The 18,180-nt window shown below is 44.2% G+C and overlaps 1 protein-coding gene across 1 annotated transcript in view; it reads left to right on the forward strand.

Moving 5' to 3' along the window:
- The window catches only part of LOC147022502 (contactin-associated protein-like 5), a 774,700-nt gene that overhangs the window by 469,359 nt on the left and 287,161 nt on the right, over positions 1-18,180 (forward strand). Inside the window, exon 13 of the mRNA XM_085893466.1 lies at positions 5,949-6,140. Within this exon, the coding sequence (XP_085749592.1) occupies positions 5,949-6,140 (192 nt within the window). The remainder of the gene's footprint in view (positions 1-5,948; positions 6,141-18,180) is intronic.

The following is an 18,180-nucleotide window of genomic DNA, read 5'->3' on the forward strand; positions in this document are numbered from 1 at the left end:
CAGTCAGTTGGGATGATGCCTGTGTTCCAGGCAGAGCACAGAACTGTGTGCAATGACACGAGTGCAGCATTTCCAGCAGCCTTGAGATATTCAGCATGGATGCCACAGATTCCATGAGCTTCACCTCATTTCAACTGTTCACCGCAGCCTGTGTTTCCACAAACAAGGGTGGACCACAGTTGTTTGGAGGGTCAGCAATAGGGATTGTCACACTCCTGACGTCCAACTCGACAGCTGGTGGATCAGCCTGGTACAACCGCTCAAAGTAACCGGCCCAGCGGGCCATCATTTTGGACTCCTCTGTCAAGAGCCCACCACCCTCTGCTCTAACTACAGTGCTCCGAGGGACGGACTTGGACGAACGCAATGCGCGGATTCCCCTCTAAGCAGGAAGAGAATCACTTGAGTACAGGTGATTCTCTACCCCCTCACAGATTCCTCTCACATAGGCCTCCTTGTCCACCCTTGGTGCATGTTCAGTTTTACGCCTCAGCTCCCTGAACAGCTCAGCAATGCCATTCAGCCTGGCCCTGCGACTCTGGTCAATGGTATCCAGTGTCCCTTGAGAGACCAAATTCTTCTTCGCCCTTTGGTGAGTTCCAAGACATCAACCGGCAGCATCAAGGATGGTGGTCTTGAAGGCACTCCACAACTCTTCAGGATCCCCCAAAGCACCCAGACCGCCCAAATCCCCACTCAGCCTGTTCGCAAACTCCTCAGCTACCCTCTCATCATTGAGCTTGCCAACATCCAGCCTAGGCTGGGATGGTCCCATTCTCCTGGATTTAAGGTGCAACTTAAGAGTTGCTACAACAAGCCTGTGGTCGGTATTGAGGAACTGAGCACTCTGGTAGACCCTGCGGTTCTGGATCATCCTCCAGCGACCATCAACGAGCACACGGTCAATCTCCTTTCCCACACCACCAGTGTCGGAATACCAAGTCCAGTGATGAACCTGTGGTCGCTGAAACCATGAACGAGCCACCCTAATCCATGACTTCTTACAAAGTCAAGGAACTTAGTGCTATTCAGGTTCACAGTTCCAGACCCATGGGGACCAACACATGTCTCATAACGTTCCCTATCAGTTCCAATCGATGCATTGAAATCCCCCAAGACTGGAAGTGCATCTCGCCTGGGGCACTGATCAACCACAGACTCGAGCATGGCATGGAATGCGTCCTTCACGATGAGTGCACTCGTCTCAGTCGGAGCATATCCAGAGACCATGGGAATGACACCCAAGGAGTAACGGAATTTTGTCTCATAATACGCTCTTTGACCGGTGTTACCTCAATTATCATTGGGGTCAGCTTATTGGACACATCTACAGCAACTCCTTGGGCATGGTAACCATCATAGCATCCAGGCCAAGAGTAGGTCAAACCAGCCTCCATGATCTCGCCGCATTCCGGTCTCCAAACCTCAGAGATTGCTGCAATACTGATGTACAAACGCTTGAGCTCAGATGATAACAGAGACAGGTGATCATCCTCTCTTACGGATGGGACATTCCAGGCACCCACCTGAAGGGAACACCTCAGGTTAACCCAAGGAGTCTGCCGTCTGGTGGACGACACCTCAGCACCACCTCTACACACACTCCCACAATTTGACCCGAGAATGTTACTTCGTGGCTTCCCTCCTTTCATCAAAGAAGGCTTTGCCCCAATCCCATCATCCGGTGAGCTGCCCTGCGAAGGGAAGCTGCACAGGAGGTGCTCCCACAGAGTGGGTTTTCAGCTTTTTTTATGCTTCTGGAATGTTTTGCAGAATGAAGGGTTTTACGGTGGCCGGAGTGCAAATCCTGCCACCAACCTCCTAATAAAAAGTAACCCAACTGCAGGAGGTCGTCCACAGACACAGTTGGGCACTCTATGGATGGCCGTTGGCTTACAAGGAGCTCCTCTACCCTTTGACAGATTTTGGTCTTCATCCTGCTGGGTGTCCATATCCAAACGCCCTCCTCACCAGGAAACCTGGTGGGGGAAATGCTTTCGTCGCCGACAACCCAACCATGGAACAAGTTAGTACAGGTTTACATGGTACCTGTAGCAATTTACAGATCTTGTCTGACATGACCTGACAATAATTTATTTGGTACTGCTCTGTATTCCAAATGTTTCTTTGCGACTGTACTCCCAATATTTCTTTGCTACTTTACTGTATTCCCAATATTTATTTGGTACTGCACTTTATTCCCAATATTTATTTGGTACTGCACTGTATTCCCAATATTTATTTGGTACTGCACTGTATTCCCAATATTTATTTGGTACTGCACTGTATTCCCGATATTTATTGCCCTCGCTGAAGGATTTGGAGAGGGTATTGCAATTGTGTCTGTTTGTTTCTGTCTGTCTATCTGTTTGTTTTTGTTTGTTTATCCGCACATAACTTTTGTGTTTTTCTCTGCAACCATTTGTCGGATTGAGACAAAATTTTCACCATTGGTGTGGCTACTCGTATAGAATGTTTCAATGATAGTTATGATGTCATAGGTCACGGCATTGTGGAAAAACTTTGAACCTCTGTATATCTGAAACCACACCAAGGTAAAATTTGAAATTTGGCCCATGGCAAGTATGCCTCATGGGCAATGAGTGTAATTTTTTTAATCACATCATAGATCCCCTCATTATGACATCATAATTGCATTATGAACGCCACATCCGATCAGTATGAAAATTTTTGAGGGTCATCTCGGGATAAAATGGTGCACAGAAAAAAAAATTCATGACGTCACCGGTCACATGATTCGGCAACCATATTGTTTTTTTAATCTTTCAAAAATCATCTTCTTTGAAGTGGCTGAAATGATGGAGGCTAAACTTTACACATATGACCACCTATCCATGAAAACAAAAGTCACACATAGATGTCATAAATCATATGGTTTGGCAGCCATATTGGATTTATTTGAAAACCTATAAAAATGCACCACTCAAACGAAGTCCTGGTGAGGGTTTGCAATATCTGATTGCTCTTTTTCTTGTTTGGTGCTGCACTGTATTGCAAACATTACTTGTATATTGTTTGCCTTGTCCTGTTTGTTTATGTTCATCAAAAGAGTATCTTTGATGTTTGAACTTTTTACCGGAATGTTTGAACTTTGATCAGTGAGTTTGTTGTCCAACGGGAAGCATCAATCACTGAAAATGTTTTCCTGTAGTTCTTCTGGAACTATTTTAATCTTTACTCTTTGTCTATGATAGCTGTTATAAATTTTCCTCCTTTGATGTTAGGTCTGAGACTTCCTGATGAGCCCTGGTGCCTCTATAAATGATCATGTCCTGTGACATGCTCATACATTACAAGTCTCCAATTATTCCTCTCAATCCCCAGAGCCATGCAATCTTTTACCTGGGTGGGATCTTTATAATCCGAATTAACAAAGTCCACAAGCGTTATACAACACATAAAAAAAACATTTCAACTTGGTGATTATTTTTTAGTTCACCTGGAATTTGGTCAGGTGAGCTTATGCAATCGAGCAGTGTTCGTAAGTGAGTGAATGGGTCAATGAGTCAGTCGGTCCGTAAATGCTTCAGTCATTATCGCTTGAACCAAACGCACGATTTTAATGAAATTTGGTCACAAGCTTCATTTCTGATGCAAAATGAAGGTGTATTGACCGCATCAAAATCTTCACTCATTAAATGCATCTACGGGGTTTTTTAAGCTCCCCCCTCCCCCACACACACACCCTGCCGTCCCCAAAAAAGGTATTTCTCTCTTCTCCGAAACTACACACACTTTCGATGAAACTTCACAACCTTCATCACCCGTGATGCACCAAATTTTGTTCACGGCATAAATAAAAATTGTGGTCTGCGGGGGGTTTGAGTGACTGCTGCTCCTGATCTAGGTGAGCTTCAAGACAGGCGGTCCTAATTTTTTAATTCATTTCGAGTGCAATTGTGAATCGGAGTTCAGACACCTTCACAATAATTGAGTTGTTTTGGTGTGACACCAAACCTCCTCCCTCCATTCTCTCTTCATATTTTAAGTTTCTTCTTTTTATCATGATCAGTATCATGTAATTTTATGCCCTACAACAGAAGATTGTGTTTCATTTTCACATTTGACTCATTCATGAGATTGCACATGATTAACCATCTTGCTACTGTCTTAGTGGTTTATATTGTGTAATACGGGTGTTTGATACCTTCATATGTGCATTATTGAGTATCTAAATCCCTGAAATTCTAGGGTTTTTTGAGAAATTACAGGGGAAAACCATTAATCTTGTTCATGAACATGCTGTCATTAACCTCCGCCATCGAAGATCGGAGGTTACTGTTTTCACCCCTTTCTGTTTGTTTGTTTGTGAACACTATTATGGAAAAACTCCTCAACGGATTTCGACGAAACTCGGTGGGGGGATGAGGTATGGTCCAAGGATCATGCCATGAGATTTTGGACTTGGTCCAAAATCCAATATGGCCGCTATGGCGGCCATTTTGAAAAAAAAAATTTTTTTGCATTTCCAACCCCCCCCCAAAAAAAAAAATTGTTAGAGAAAAAAAAATTTGCAACTTTTTTTTTCAACAAAATTTCGATTTTTTTTTTTTTTTGCATTTTTACATGTTATCAGTGATTTCCAAGAAAAAAACATGCCAAATTTATAATTGCGGCTGATTTTGGAACTTCAGGTGGATATACCCACGTAAAATCAATTTCTGTCTCAAGGAATCTAGTTATGACGAATGAATTGAGTATGTAAAAGTTAAAAGTAAAAGGGAAAGTTGCAAACTATAACTCTGTGAGCACTGTTGACGTCAAATTGAAAGAATAGGATATCAGGTTCACTTGAGTGACCTAGCAGTATTGGCGGCGGATGTTTTGCACTCTACCGATTGCTCCCCCTCTAGTTTACCTTTGTTTGATTCTTGGAAAGTATCCTTCAATAACAACAGGGGAAATATCATGACATTGACCAAACTACATAAATCTGTCCAAATTAGGTTTTTTTTTCATTTTGGGGGTGGGATAACATTGTCTGCTATACTGATCATAATACACAACATACAAAAAGGAAATGTAGATTTTTGGATTTCTTAAAATATTTGCTAAACACCCATGTAATTATATTGTTCCAGAACTTTTATTTACTTTCCACAGTAAATGATAGAGAAATACTTTTCTAAAGGCGGTTTGATTTATCACACAGGAACTCGACACTGATATATAAGTGTCACCAATGACATACCTTTCAACCGAGGCATGTTTAGCACTTATTGTTGAGAAGCAAATGATCTGAGCAAAAGGTGAGACAACTTTCAATGATAATGTTTGACTGATAAAAAAAAATGTTGTTAACTTAAAGTAGGATGTCTTACCTTGTACTGGCCAATTTTTCACAAAAGCTTATTTTAGGTTAGGCATATAAACAGGGTGATAACACACAAAAAGCTACCACCGATGCAATGCTTTCACATATTTTCTAACTCTCAGGTTGTATACCTTGCCAAAAATCACTTAGAATTATTCCCACCAGATGGTATCGACAAACCCTACTGGCTCATGGATTATGAAGGCGGTGTACTTTGAATGTATCTACTTGTTATATTTGTCTTATTTGTTTTTTGCCCAACAGGGGACAGGTGAAGTGAGGCTAAATTATACAAAATGGTTTTCAAAGCATCTGAACATGTGAAGTACAACAGAATGTTTCTCCTATTTCACATCTCAAGATGCTCTGGTCTCATCTATTTGGTGTGTCAGTCTCCAAGAAAAAAGAAATGAGTCTTGTTGTTCAGCATTTGCCAAATGTTATATTACTGGCATGTATGTATGCAGTCTGTGGGACATTTTAGATTGGTTTCCAAGGTTTTCAAGAGAAACTCTATAAATTCTGTTGGAGATATGCCTCCATTTTGAAACACAATTTGAAAGTTTCTACAAGAACAAGAAATACAGAATTCCATTGCATGTGTTTCTTTTAGGTGGAAAAACATGGACAACGTTGGAACCTTTCCCTGGAACAACCACCACAATTGCTCCTTCCAGCTCTTCACCATCTAATACCATTCAAGCTCCACTGGCCTATGGTGCAAGTTTAGCTCAGCTGGCTGCTTTGGTGGTTTCAGCTCAACACTGCCAACAAGAAGTTTCATACAGCTGTACAGGAGCATCAAGTAAGAAAAAAGAAAATCAAATCACAGCTAAGGGTATGTGTGTGTATATGTGTATATCATGGAGTATGATATGGGGAAAAATGGCCACCCATTCAAATGTGTACACAATGATACACTCATAAACTCTATAGAGTGAAGTAATAAGCATTTAAAAGTCATAACTTTTATTCTCGAGCTTTTTCTGCACTACCAATACTTAGACACCAAAATACATCAATAAAGTACCACAACGGGAGATCGCTAAATCGCCAATTTATACTTCTTCTTGGTCGCCCCTCAAAACAATGTAAAACTGTCGCCTGACCGACCTCAACAACTGCTGAAGCCATGATCGTGATTCCAACGCGAGGAAGATACTTTGTCTCTGGGCGAGTGCACGCAACCCAAAATTAAAAAAACATATCAAACATTAATCGTTTTATTAAGAAAAGAAATCTATCATAAATGTGGACTCAACCAAACCAGGCCAGGATCATGAGGGGGGAAATGGATGCTGGACAGAACCATCCAAAAGTGATACAAATCCAAACCAACCCCCAAATCAACTGAAACAAGTATTAAAACAATTTCATAACATAAATGGATTTAATCCATCCCAAAATAACAAAATATATAAAACATTGAAAATAAATGCAATTGCTCATAACCCGAGAAAAGTGTCACCGCCGTGATCTTTAGGTCACGTGACCAGTGCCATCTTTGTGAGCACGACTTGGCTGACTTGTGTCGAGGATCAAGGTGGTTTTGAATGCGTTCCAGATTTTGAAAGCCAAATCAATGTTAAAATGACATTTTGTGCAGCAATAAACTGCTCCAACCTGTTGCGGGAGGGTTGTGAAAAGATGGTTCACAGGTTACAGCTGGGTTGGGATTCAAACCCAGGTTAGACAGGTTAGAGGTGAGTATGCAACAGGACATCCAGTTTAACATCCATCCGAGGGACGGCACACCATCAATGGGTGTGCCACCCATTGATTAATCGCCCTGCAAATGAAACACTGGACGAACAGCTTATAGCTGCATTGGGATTGAAACCCAGGCGAAACATCTTGGTCGAGTATGCGACGGGACGTCCAATTGAACATCCATCTGAGGGACGGCACATGCAATGATTAATCATTCTGCATGTAAAACAATGGTGGATAGCTTATAGCTGTATCAGGATTCAAAACCAGGCTCGACAGCTGAGAGGTAAGTGTGCGACGGGACATCCAGTTTAACATCCATCCGAGGGACGGCACACACATTGATTAATCACCCTGCATGTGAAACACTGGGTGGATAGCTTATAGCTGTGTCAGGATTCAAACTCAGGCGAGACAGCTGAGAAGTAAGTGTGTGATGGGATGTCCAGTTTAACGTCCATCCGAGGGACGGCACACATTGATTCATCACTTTGCATGTGAAACACCGGGCTGACAGTCTATAGCTCAGTCAGGATTCGAACCCAGGCTAGACAGCTTGGAGGCAGGCGAGTGTGTGATGGGACATCCAGTTTAACGTCCATCCGAGGGACTGCACACACATTGATGAATCACCCTGCCTGTGGGCTCCAACACGTTTGAGTCTGGTGTACAACTGCTTTGTAAACCCAATAAAGGCACCAGAGTTGTAATCTTGAATAAGATCGATGACCTCAACAAAACGATGGATATCCTTAAAGATGAAACTAAATTTCACCAACTGGGAAGAGCAGCTGAACACGATCGTATGTCACTGTTGGAAAGTCAGATGACCAAACAGCTGTGACAGCTCCACAATCACGGGCGCAGTGAAATGTCAAAGGAATTGTCCACCAGAATCGAACCTGTTGGAGCCCAACGTCCAAGAATGTACGGTTTTCGTCGACCCATGAGGAAAATGTCCTACCGAGGCCGATGCTGTCCATGGTTGGTTCGGCGCAACATGAACTTGCCAAGTGGTTGGGAAAGCCACTGTAACCAGAATTGGATTCGATTTCACATTTTGTGATCAAAGATTCTTTTACATTTAGAGAAGTGATTTGTGCTGCAACATAGACAAGTCAAGTCAGATGAGGTATGGGAGCATGCGCCAGAGCAGCGCATCGCTGCGTCCACTTTCCGCCGATACCCCAGAGGCCTCCGTCTGGCCATCCCCCATGCAGATGCCTGGCCCATCCCCATCTCCTTGAGATGCCGATCAATCTCCTGCAACCACAAGGCACGTGGTCAGCCCATTGGCCTGCTCCACTCATGAGACTCCCTCGCTGAGAGAATCTGGTGAGCAGAATCAGCGTCAGGAAAACAAGCCACATGTTCATACAACCGCAGTTGACGCTCTATGCAGGTAAAAAATCTCATTTGAATCTCTCTCAGCAACCGCTCGTTGGACACAGAAACTTACCGGCGATAGCCAAGGATTCTCCGAAGAGACCTGCACCAAAATAATGAAGTCTCCGTCTCAGATCTTTGGTCAGAGTCCAAGTGTCACATCTGTAGAGCAAGCAAGACTGGAAGCACCAAGGACATGAAGACTCGGACTCTCGTCCTGCTGCAGAGGTACCGACAGCGCCACACCCATTGATACAGTGAATCTATGACTCCCCAGGCCTGACCCAGACATCTGTTGACCTCTTGCTCACAGCCAAGTGGTTGGGAGAGCTACTACAACAATGCACCGCAGCTTGATCTCTCCGACATCCTCCCCAGAATCCAGTCCGTACAAGCGCTGAAAAGTGTGGGGGCCAGTACACACCCTTGACGAACTCCAGTAACAACTGGAAATAAGTCGGAGATGGTATCACCACATCTCACAGCATTCTCAGTACCAGAGTATAGTTGCGACATCAGATTGATCAGTTTTTGGTTACCCCACGAAGACCCAGAATCCTCCAGAGGGCATCCCGATTCACTGAATTGAATGCTTTGCAGAGATCAAAATGGGCTGCAAGCAGCCCCTGCCAAAACTCTCGTCTGTGTTCAGTGAATAACTGAAAGGCAAGGATACGGTCAATCTTTGACCTCTTTGGTGTAAAGCCTGATTGCTCTGGGTGCTGGTGCTCAAGCAGATGGTGGCGAACCCCATCAATAATTATCCGAGCAAAGACCTTGCCCGGCACTGAGAGCAGCGTCATCCCTCGGTAGTTGTTGCAGTCTTGGCGATCAACCTTCCCTTTCCAGAGAGGGACAACAAGGCCCCTCTTTCAGTCAGTTGGGATGATGCCTATGCTCGAAGCAGAGCACAGAATTGCATGCAACACCATGAGTACAGCATTTCCACCAGCCTTGAGAAGTTCAGCATGGATGCCACAGATCCCAGGAGCTTTAACCAATTTACCCTGAGCTTTCACTGCAGCCTGTGTTTCCACAAGCGAAGGTTGACCACAGTTGATTGGAGGGTCCGAAACAGGGTTATTAACACCTCTGACATCCAACTCAACAGCTGGATGATCAGCCTGGTAAAGCCGCTCAAAGTAATCAGCCCAGCGGGCCTTCACTTTGCACTCCTCTGCCAATAGCCCACCACCTTCCGCTCTAACTGCAATGCACCAAGGAATGCAATGCACAAATTCCCCTGTAAGCAGGTCGAGAATCACATGACCACAGGTGATGCTCTACCCCCTCACAGATTCCTCGCACATAGGCCTCCTTGGCCACCCTTAGCGCACTTACAGTGTTACGCTTCACCTCCCTGAACAGCTCAGCTCTGCCATTCAGCCTGGTGCTGCTACTCTGGTCAATGGTATCCAATGTCCCTTGAGAGACAAAATTCTTCTTTGCCCTTCGGTGAGCTCCAAGACATCCACCGACAACATCAATGACGGTGGTCTTGAAGGCACTCCACAACTCTTCAGGATTCCCCCAAAGCACCCAGACCCCCCAAATCCCCACTCAGCCTCAGCCTTCGCAAACTCCTCAGCTATCCTCTCATCCTTGAGTTTGCTAACATCCAGCCTTGGCTGGGATGGTACCATTCTCCTGGATTTATGCTGCAACTTCAGAGTTCCTGCAACAAGCCTGTGGTTGGAATCGATTAATGTTTTGGTTTTTTTTGTTTACAATATCGAGGCTCGTATAAGAGCTAACACACAAAACGTATAACAAAGGGAGTAGGAGACAAGAAGGATGGGACAGGGAAGCACAAAACATGACGGAACAGAGACATCAGGAGATCTGTGGAAGGGAGAGGGATGGGGCTGGGTACACGGGGTAAACAAGATGGACACCACAGGGATATATCCAGGATAAATTATGATCAATATCATTGATGAATTACTGAGTTATTATCGATTTATTAAATACTTATTTATTTTCTTTCTCATCTGGGCAATATCTCAGGCACCTTTTGTGAGAGAAAGCTGATATATAGACACGGCAGTGAGCAAGTGATTTGGCTATAAAGGGTATTTTTGATCTATTGATTAATCAATTGATTGAGGAATTATTTATTTTTGGATTAATTATTTAACTTTCAAAATGTTACAGATTTTGATGAAAGTGTTGGTCTTGGTGTGCTATTAGCCAATTGATTAACAAATTAATTATTTTACGATGATTTATTTATTTTAATTGTGCAATTAATCATTCAATTATTGTGTATACTGCTCCCTCCCAATTCCGTCTCCATTGGCTGCATGGCAGCATTGCCGGGTACCAAAAGTGTCCCTGCAATCTTGCGTGCTGGAGGATTTGTTATTTATTTATTTGGCATGGGGGTGGTGTACTTTGTATCTGTACTTCTACCTGTTTCATATAAACTCATGTGCACCTTGATGGATCAATTATATTGCATCCCAGTCGCGCACAGACACAGCAGAAACTGTTCTTCAGCACACAATACCTGTGCTCACACATGTAAGCTTGAGGAGACCAGAAACCACCAAAACCAAGGGGTGGCCCCTATCCTCCATAACCGGTATGTAGTCCAGGATGGAAATCTTCAGTGTTCCACTGTTTTGTTCTGTTTAAAGGATTCACTTTGTGGACATCTTAAAGATGATGAGGTATGTCCAGGGCTGACAGTATATCTCAGAAGAGAACATACTCACCTACGAACTGTCAAGTTTGGGTTTGATTCCTGACCTGACTATAAACCGTCAACCTGGTGTTTCTCAGATATTCCATCCATGAATAATGCTATCATTCAGAGTGGACATAAGGCCTCTTGTACTCTCTACTCGCCTTTGTTTGTGGACATTAAATATCTTATGGTAGCTTTCAAAAATAGTCGGCCATTGTATGTTACTATGACTCCCATGATTAATTTCTAAAATCTGTCCTTATACATATAGGGACTGTGTCAGAGGCATAGTCTTCCTTCCAAATTGATGTAAAGCTCCAGACAGGTAGTGTACATGCGAGGATGAAGATAAAGGCTTATCTGATGGAGGTAAATCATTTTAACACCACAATCTGCACTTGTTTCAAGATGATACTAATTGTGTTACAAAGGAATTTGGGCTACATTGATATAATATTCATCAAAGTCACATGTAAATTTGTGCATAGATCTTTAGGGACGAGACACTTGGATAAGGAGTTAAATAGCGGGCATTCCTAAGGGGTAAGTAGCATATTGAATGACATTATTGTATATTCCAGCAATTATTTGGTCACGGCACTTGTCCTGAGATCTCACCTGCTGTTTCTTGTAAAGATCCTATGACACTAAAATCGCCCACGTAATTGGAGACATGATAATTGGCTTCAAGAACCGTGCTGTAAAACAGTACGATTCATCACACAATCACTTACCTGTGCAACTTGTGCATCTTCCTCGGAGATATAAGCAGGCACAACAACATTGAGAAAGCATCATACTGCTGAGCTATCCTGCCAATCCCTATACGTTGCTCGATCTGATGTGGTCCAGGCTTCGATACAGTTTGAACATGATGTCCTCATTTAGAGGGACACAGAGTTAAAATGAGTGCATCAAACGACACGGACGGCTCAAAGGGAAACTAACAGTGCCTGTTTACCGCCATCTTTAGAACTTATCAACCGGCCTGATGATTGATGCAACTTTTACAAGCCTTGATTGGGGTAAATAAATAATTATGGTGTTAACAACTGATATAAAACCTGAAAAGTTGACAATAAAATGTAATTGCCACTTTTGGGAAGAGACACCGATTGCACATGTTGGTTGAGCCTGTCAAACTGGCCTGGGGGTAAAAGACCCCACAGACATTTGTGTGCATGGAGCGAGGTGAAACTAGCTGTGCGGTGTGTAGGTAAGGACAATCCGTCACCTCATCTGCTTGCTTTGAAACTGCATGAGGCCATGTAAAAATGCTCTGACTTTTACTCATGCAAGGCAGCCACCGTCATGCTTTTTTTTGTGAACTCTTCATTGCTTTCAAACTTTACCCGTCCATTGTAATGCGATTGCCTACTTTGAAAAACCAAAATTCGATATCGGCCGATTTTGAACGGTCGGCGCCCCATGCTGCTTTGTGCCGGAGTGGACCTCCCTGGGCGCTCGTGCTAACCTCATGATTGAATTCCACTGCCTGCATTGCTGGGAGTATAGTGGGGGTTCCATGAGTTGTTTGACAGGAGGATGTAAGTGGATTTTTTTTATTTAAAGGATAGAATGAGGGACAGTGTCAAAGACTTTCAAAATTGTTGATCGCTGCACTTTTCTAAGCTTGTCGCAGTAAACCCTTATTTTGTAAAACATGGTTCAAAGGTATTGAGTTCCAAGCAACACGATGCATTTTCCATGAACAAAACTCGATTATATTTTTCAAATGTGGCATGATGTTCAGGCAGCACATAATCTACTCAATTTAATCAGCATGTAAGCTGTGTAGATTAATTATCTTACTCGATGTTATATCCCTGTCAGTCATCTGGAGGTAAGACATGGACATCACCGTCGAGCTGTTAGTTATGGATGGACTGCCAGACTAAATAATGACCGGATCTACAAATGTCATTCAGGCTTGACACACCAATGGAACCTTTTACCTGCTTTTCGACATCATATAATCAGATAATGGGCGAATAAATGTACACTTTGAAGTCTCTCCACATGCAGCTGTCGAATTCATCATCAAAATGGTTCCGTTGAGCATTCTTAGAAAGTGTGACTCAGACATTCCTCAGCCATTGCACTCGTGGATTCCTCAGCCATTGGACTCGTACATTATCCCTAATTCTTCAAGTGTTCCAGCCAGTGGTGAAATCATACTCGGACTCACCATTCACACTTAGAAGAACCTTATTGGTGATTGCTGACACTGTCTGTATGAAACTGCCCTTAAAAGGTCAGATTTCAGAAGGATCAATGATAAATAATTCCCTCTGTACTCCCCCAGTGATTTTTACATGTTCCTAAATATTATTTCCTTATTTCCTCCTTGTGAAATTAACCAAGTAAAGGTTATTCTGTGAAAATGATCAATCTGAAGATTCATTAATTCAGGTGCCCATTCCTTTGGGTGCCCACTCCTTTGGCTGCCCACTCCTTTGGGTGCCCATTCCTTTGGATGCACTTTCCTTCATGTGTGCATTCATTCGGGTGCCTATTCCTTTGGGTGCACATTCATTCGGGTGCACATTCCTTTAGGTGTGCATTCCTTCAGTTCCTGCTGGTGCCCATACATTTTTGTAAACCACACAATGTTCATAGGAGCAGCAGCAACCTGTTTCAAGAGGTCTGTGATGGTAAAACAGATTCCTCGAATATTCGAGGTCCATACTGTTCGGCAAGTAGAAGCAATAGAAACTGATGGGTGGGGTTGTGTACTTGTGGTGGGGTTGGGGAGGACACTGCACAAACATGATGGGCTAAATGGCCTCCTGTGACTAAGCTTCCTAATCTCGAATATAATGTCATCAAAAATTGTTCAGCTGTTCTCGGTGGCCTCGTGCTAAAAGTAGACAATCCTCATCACACAAATGACTGTACGGATAAGTGCTGAAGGTGGACAATCCTCTGTAAAGACGTGACTGTAAGGACAAATGTGAAGGGAGACAATCCTCAGTATAGACGTGACTGTAAGGACAAGTGCTGAAGGTAAACAATCCTCAGCACACACGTGACTGCAAGGACAAATGCTGAAGGTTGACAATTCTCAGCACACACGTGACTGTAAGGACAAGTGCTGAAGGTAGACAACCCTCAGCACACAAACATGACTGTAAGGACAAGTGCTGAAGGGAGACAACCCTCAGCACACACGTGACTGCAAGCACAAGTGCTGAAGGTAAACAATCCTCAGCACACATGTGACTGAAAGGACAAATGCTGAAGGTTGACAATTCTCAGCACACACGTGAGTGTAAGGACAAGTGCTGAAGGTGGACAATTCTCAGCACGCACGTGACTGTAAGGATAAGTGCTGAAGGTAGACAATTCGCTGCATGCACGTGACTAAGGACAAATGCTGAAGGTATTGTGGTTATTTGATGAATTCACTTTCTTGTCCCAAAAATGTCCTCATTTTCATTCATGTCCATCTGTGTAGTGTATACAAAGTCGTTGGTACAACAAGACACTACATAGCTTCGTCATCCGGATGCATGACCTTGAGTGTGAAGATACCTGTGAACCTGCACACTGCGATACAATGAGATAGACAAATGTAAAACCATTCCGTAAGCCACCCAATTGATGGGTGATGTTTGGAGAGTTTGATTTATTTATTTATTTCCCACATTCAAATTGACATTTTCCCAGTGATTTTAACTCTCAGCCCAACGGAGGGTGCGGTTAACATACGTACACAGTCGGTTCGGGTGCCTGGCCAAGCGGTCCCCTATTATTTCGTCGGCAGAGACCCGTTTGTGGCCTGTTCTGGAACGTTTGATGAACCGGGATATGAAATAGAATCGAGGATGAAAAAAAGAACTGCTGCTGCGCGTTTTGATGTAGTGATCAATCTTATTGATGTTTGAACAATGTGGAAAGGTGTCACAAATTGGAAAAGGGATTTTATACAGTCACTGTTTGGATATGAACCATTGTGCATGGAATTCCCTTTTATCAGCTGTAACAGGTACACTCATTATGTGTTGACATTTTAGCCACAGCAGGTAGACGTTTGCAATTAAGGAAGGCTGCTTTAATCGGGACACTTGCACAAGAGCTGCCAGCTCGGTTTGATGTACTTTGTCAGCTCTTACCTTGTATGTCACACAATTACATGACGTCATGCTCATTGTCATCTGATTGATCATCACCAGAAAATTCCCAGGCATGTTTATTACACCTCATATATTCATGACATCGTGATGATTATTTTGTTTAAATAATTCATTAATTCCTTGAGTAATTACTCAAACACGTCTATCCGGTCCTTTTCCCTTGCCCACTGTATCCATACTCAAACACGTCTGTCCGGTCCGTTCCTTTGCCCACTCCATCTGACTAAAACATGTCTATCCGGTGCTTTTCTCTTGCCCACTCCATCCCGACTCAAAAATGTCCATCTGGTCCTTTTGCTTGCCCACTCTATCCCTACTCAAACACATCTATCCAGTCCTTTTCCCTTGCCCACTCCATCTCTACTCAAACACATCTATCCAGTCCTTTTCCCTTGCCCACTCCATCTCTACTCAAACACGTCTATCCATTCCTTTTCCCTTGCCCACGCCATCTCTACTCAAACAGGTCTATCTGGTCCTTTTCCCTTGCACACTCTTCCGACTCAAACAGATCTATCCAGTCCTTTTCCCTTGCCCACACCATTCCGACTCAAACACGTCTATCCGGTCCTTTTCCCTTGCCCACTCCATCCCGACTCAAACAAATATGTCTGGTCCTTTTGCCTTGCCCACTCTATCCTTACTCAAACAAGTTTATCCGGTCATTTTCCCTTGGCCACTCTATCCCAACTCAAACATGTCTATCCAGTCCTTTTCCCTTGCCCACTCCATCTCTACTCAAACAGGTTTATCTGGTCCTTTTCCCTTGCCCACACCATTCCGACTCAAACACGTCTATCCCGTCCTTTTCCCTTGCTCACTCCATCCCGACTCAAACAGATATGTCTGGTCCTTTTGCCTTTCCCACTCTATCCCTATTCAAACAAGTTTATCCGGTCCTTTTCCCTTGTCCACTCCATCCCAACTCAAACATGTCTATCCAGTCCTTTTTGCCAACCCACTCCATCCTGAATCAAGCAGGTCCATCCGATTATTTTCCCTCACCCACTCCATCCCAACTTAAACGGGTCTATCTAGTCCTTTTCCCTAACCGACTCCATCCCGACTCAAACAGGTTTATCTTGTCCTTTTCCCTTGCCCACTCCATCTCCACTCAAACAGGTCGATCTGGTCCTTTTCCCTTGCCCACTTCATCCCGACTCAAATATCTCCATGTGGTCCTTTTCCCTTGCCCACTCTCCCTACTCAAATATGTCTATCTGGTCCTTTTCCCTTGCCCATTCCATCCCAACTCTGGATATGCTGCTTTGAAAGTTCAAATTGCAAGCTGGTTCTCATGAAAATGCAATGAGCTTGAAAAGTGAGGGCATTCAGGGAAACATTTATTTATTTTTCTTGCAGACACCTTGGTATTGTAATTGGAACAAAATGGTGTCTCACGCTTGGTCAGTGCAAATGCGGCTTCACTCTGCATGGCTTCTGATATGCTCAAAGCTGATTGGTTGAGAACATGCTTGTTCGTGTTTTCTGTTCGCCTCGGGTGTATTTTACATCATCCTTAAAATGAATGAAATGGTCAGTGGTGTCTGGGCTATTGGTTCCTTGTCTGCTCCCGGGTGTCCACTTGGCTTTTATAGCCCCTCGTATTTTAATGGTGGACATTGTCTATCATTGGGGTCCATAGATGAGGTCAGATCAGGTATGGGAGCATGCGCCAGAGTAGTGCGTCGCTGCGTCCACTTTCCGCCAGTACTCCAAGGGCCTCCGTCTGGCCATCCCCCAGGCAGATGTCTGGCCCATCCCAATCTCCTTGAGATGCCGATCAACCTGCTGCAACCACAAGGCACGTGGTTGGCCCATTGGCCTCCTCCACTCATGAGACTCCCTCGCTGAGAGAATTTGGTGAGCAGGATCAGCGTCAGGAAAACGGGCCACATGTCCATACAGCCGCAGCTGACGCTCATGGACTATGCAGGTAACAAATCTCATTTGAGTCTCTCTCAGCAACCACTCGTTGGACACAAAGTCCGACCAGCGATAGCCAAGTATTCTGCAAAGAGGCCTGGTTCCAAAGGAATAAAGTCTCCGTCTCAGATCCTTGGTCAGAGTCCAAGTCTCACATCCATAGAGCAAGACTGGAAGCACCAAGGACCTGAAGACTTGGACTTTCGTCCTCCCGCACAGGTACCGGCAGCACCATACCCCATTATCCAGTGAATCCATGACTCCCCAGGCCCAACCCAGACGTCTATTGACCTCTGACTCACAGCCAGCAGAGACATGAATATCACTGCCGAGGTAAGTGAATCTCTCCACGACCTCAACATCCTCACCACAAACAGGCACAGCCTGGAAAGCAGCATCCAAGATGTCATTGAAAGCCTGGATCTTGGTTTTAACCCAGGAAACCCGTAATCCCAGCGGCTCCGACTCTTCATTCAGCACCTCGAGGGCCCCCAAAAGGGTATCCAGAGTCTCTGCAAAGATGACTGCATCATCTGCGAAATCAACGTCAGAGATCTTGACATTCCCAAACGATGCACCGCAGCCTGATCTCTCCGAAATCCTCCCTAGAATCCAGTCCATACAAGTGCTGAAAAGTGTGGGGGCCAGTACACATCCCTGACAAACTCTAGCAACAACTGGGAATAAGTCAGAGATGGTACCACCACATTTCACAGTACTCTCATTACCAGAGTAGAGTTCAGACATCAGATCCATCAGTTTTGGTGGCACCCCACGAAGGCCAAGAATCCTCCAGAGGGCATCCATATTCACCGAATCGAGCGCTTTACAGAGATCAACACAGGCTGCTTGCAGCCCCTGCCGAAACTCTCGCCTGCGTTTGGTGAGGACCCGAAGAGCAAGGATACGGTCAATCGTTGACCTCTTTGGTGTATAGCCTGACTTCTCTGGATGCTGGTGCTCAAGCAGATGGTGGCGAACCCTATCAAGAATTATCC

The sequence above is a fragment of the Eptatretus burgeri genome, chromosome 8, assembly GCF_056783735.1.
Source record: "Eptatretus burgeri isolate ZD-2024b chromosome 8, Ebu_testis_v1, whole genome shotgun sequence".
Taxonomy (NCBI): domain Eukaryota; kingdom Metazoa; phylum Chordata; class Myxini; order Myxiniformes; family Myxinidae; genus Eptatretus; species Eptatretus burgeri.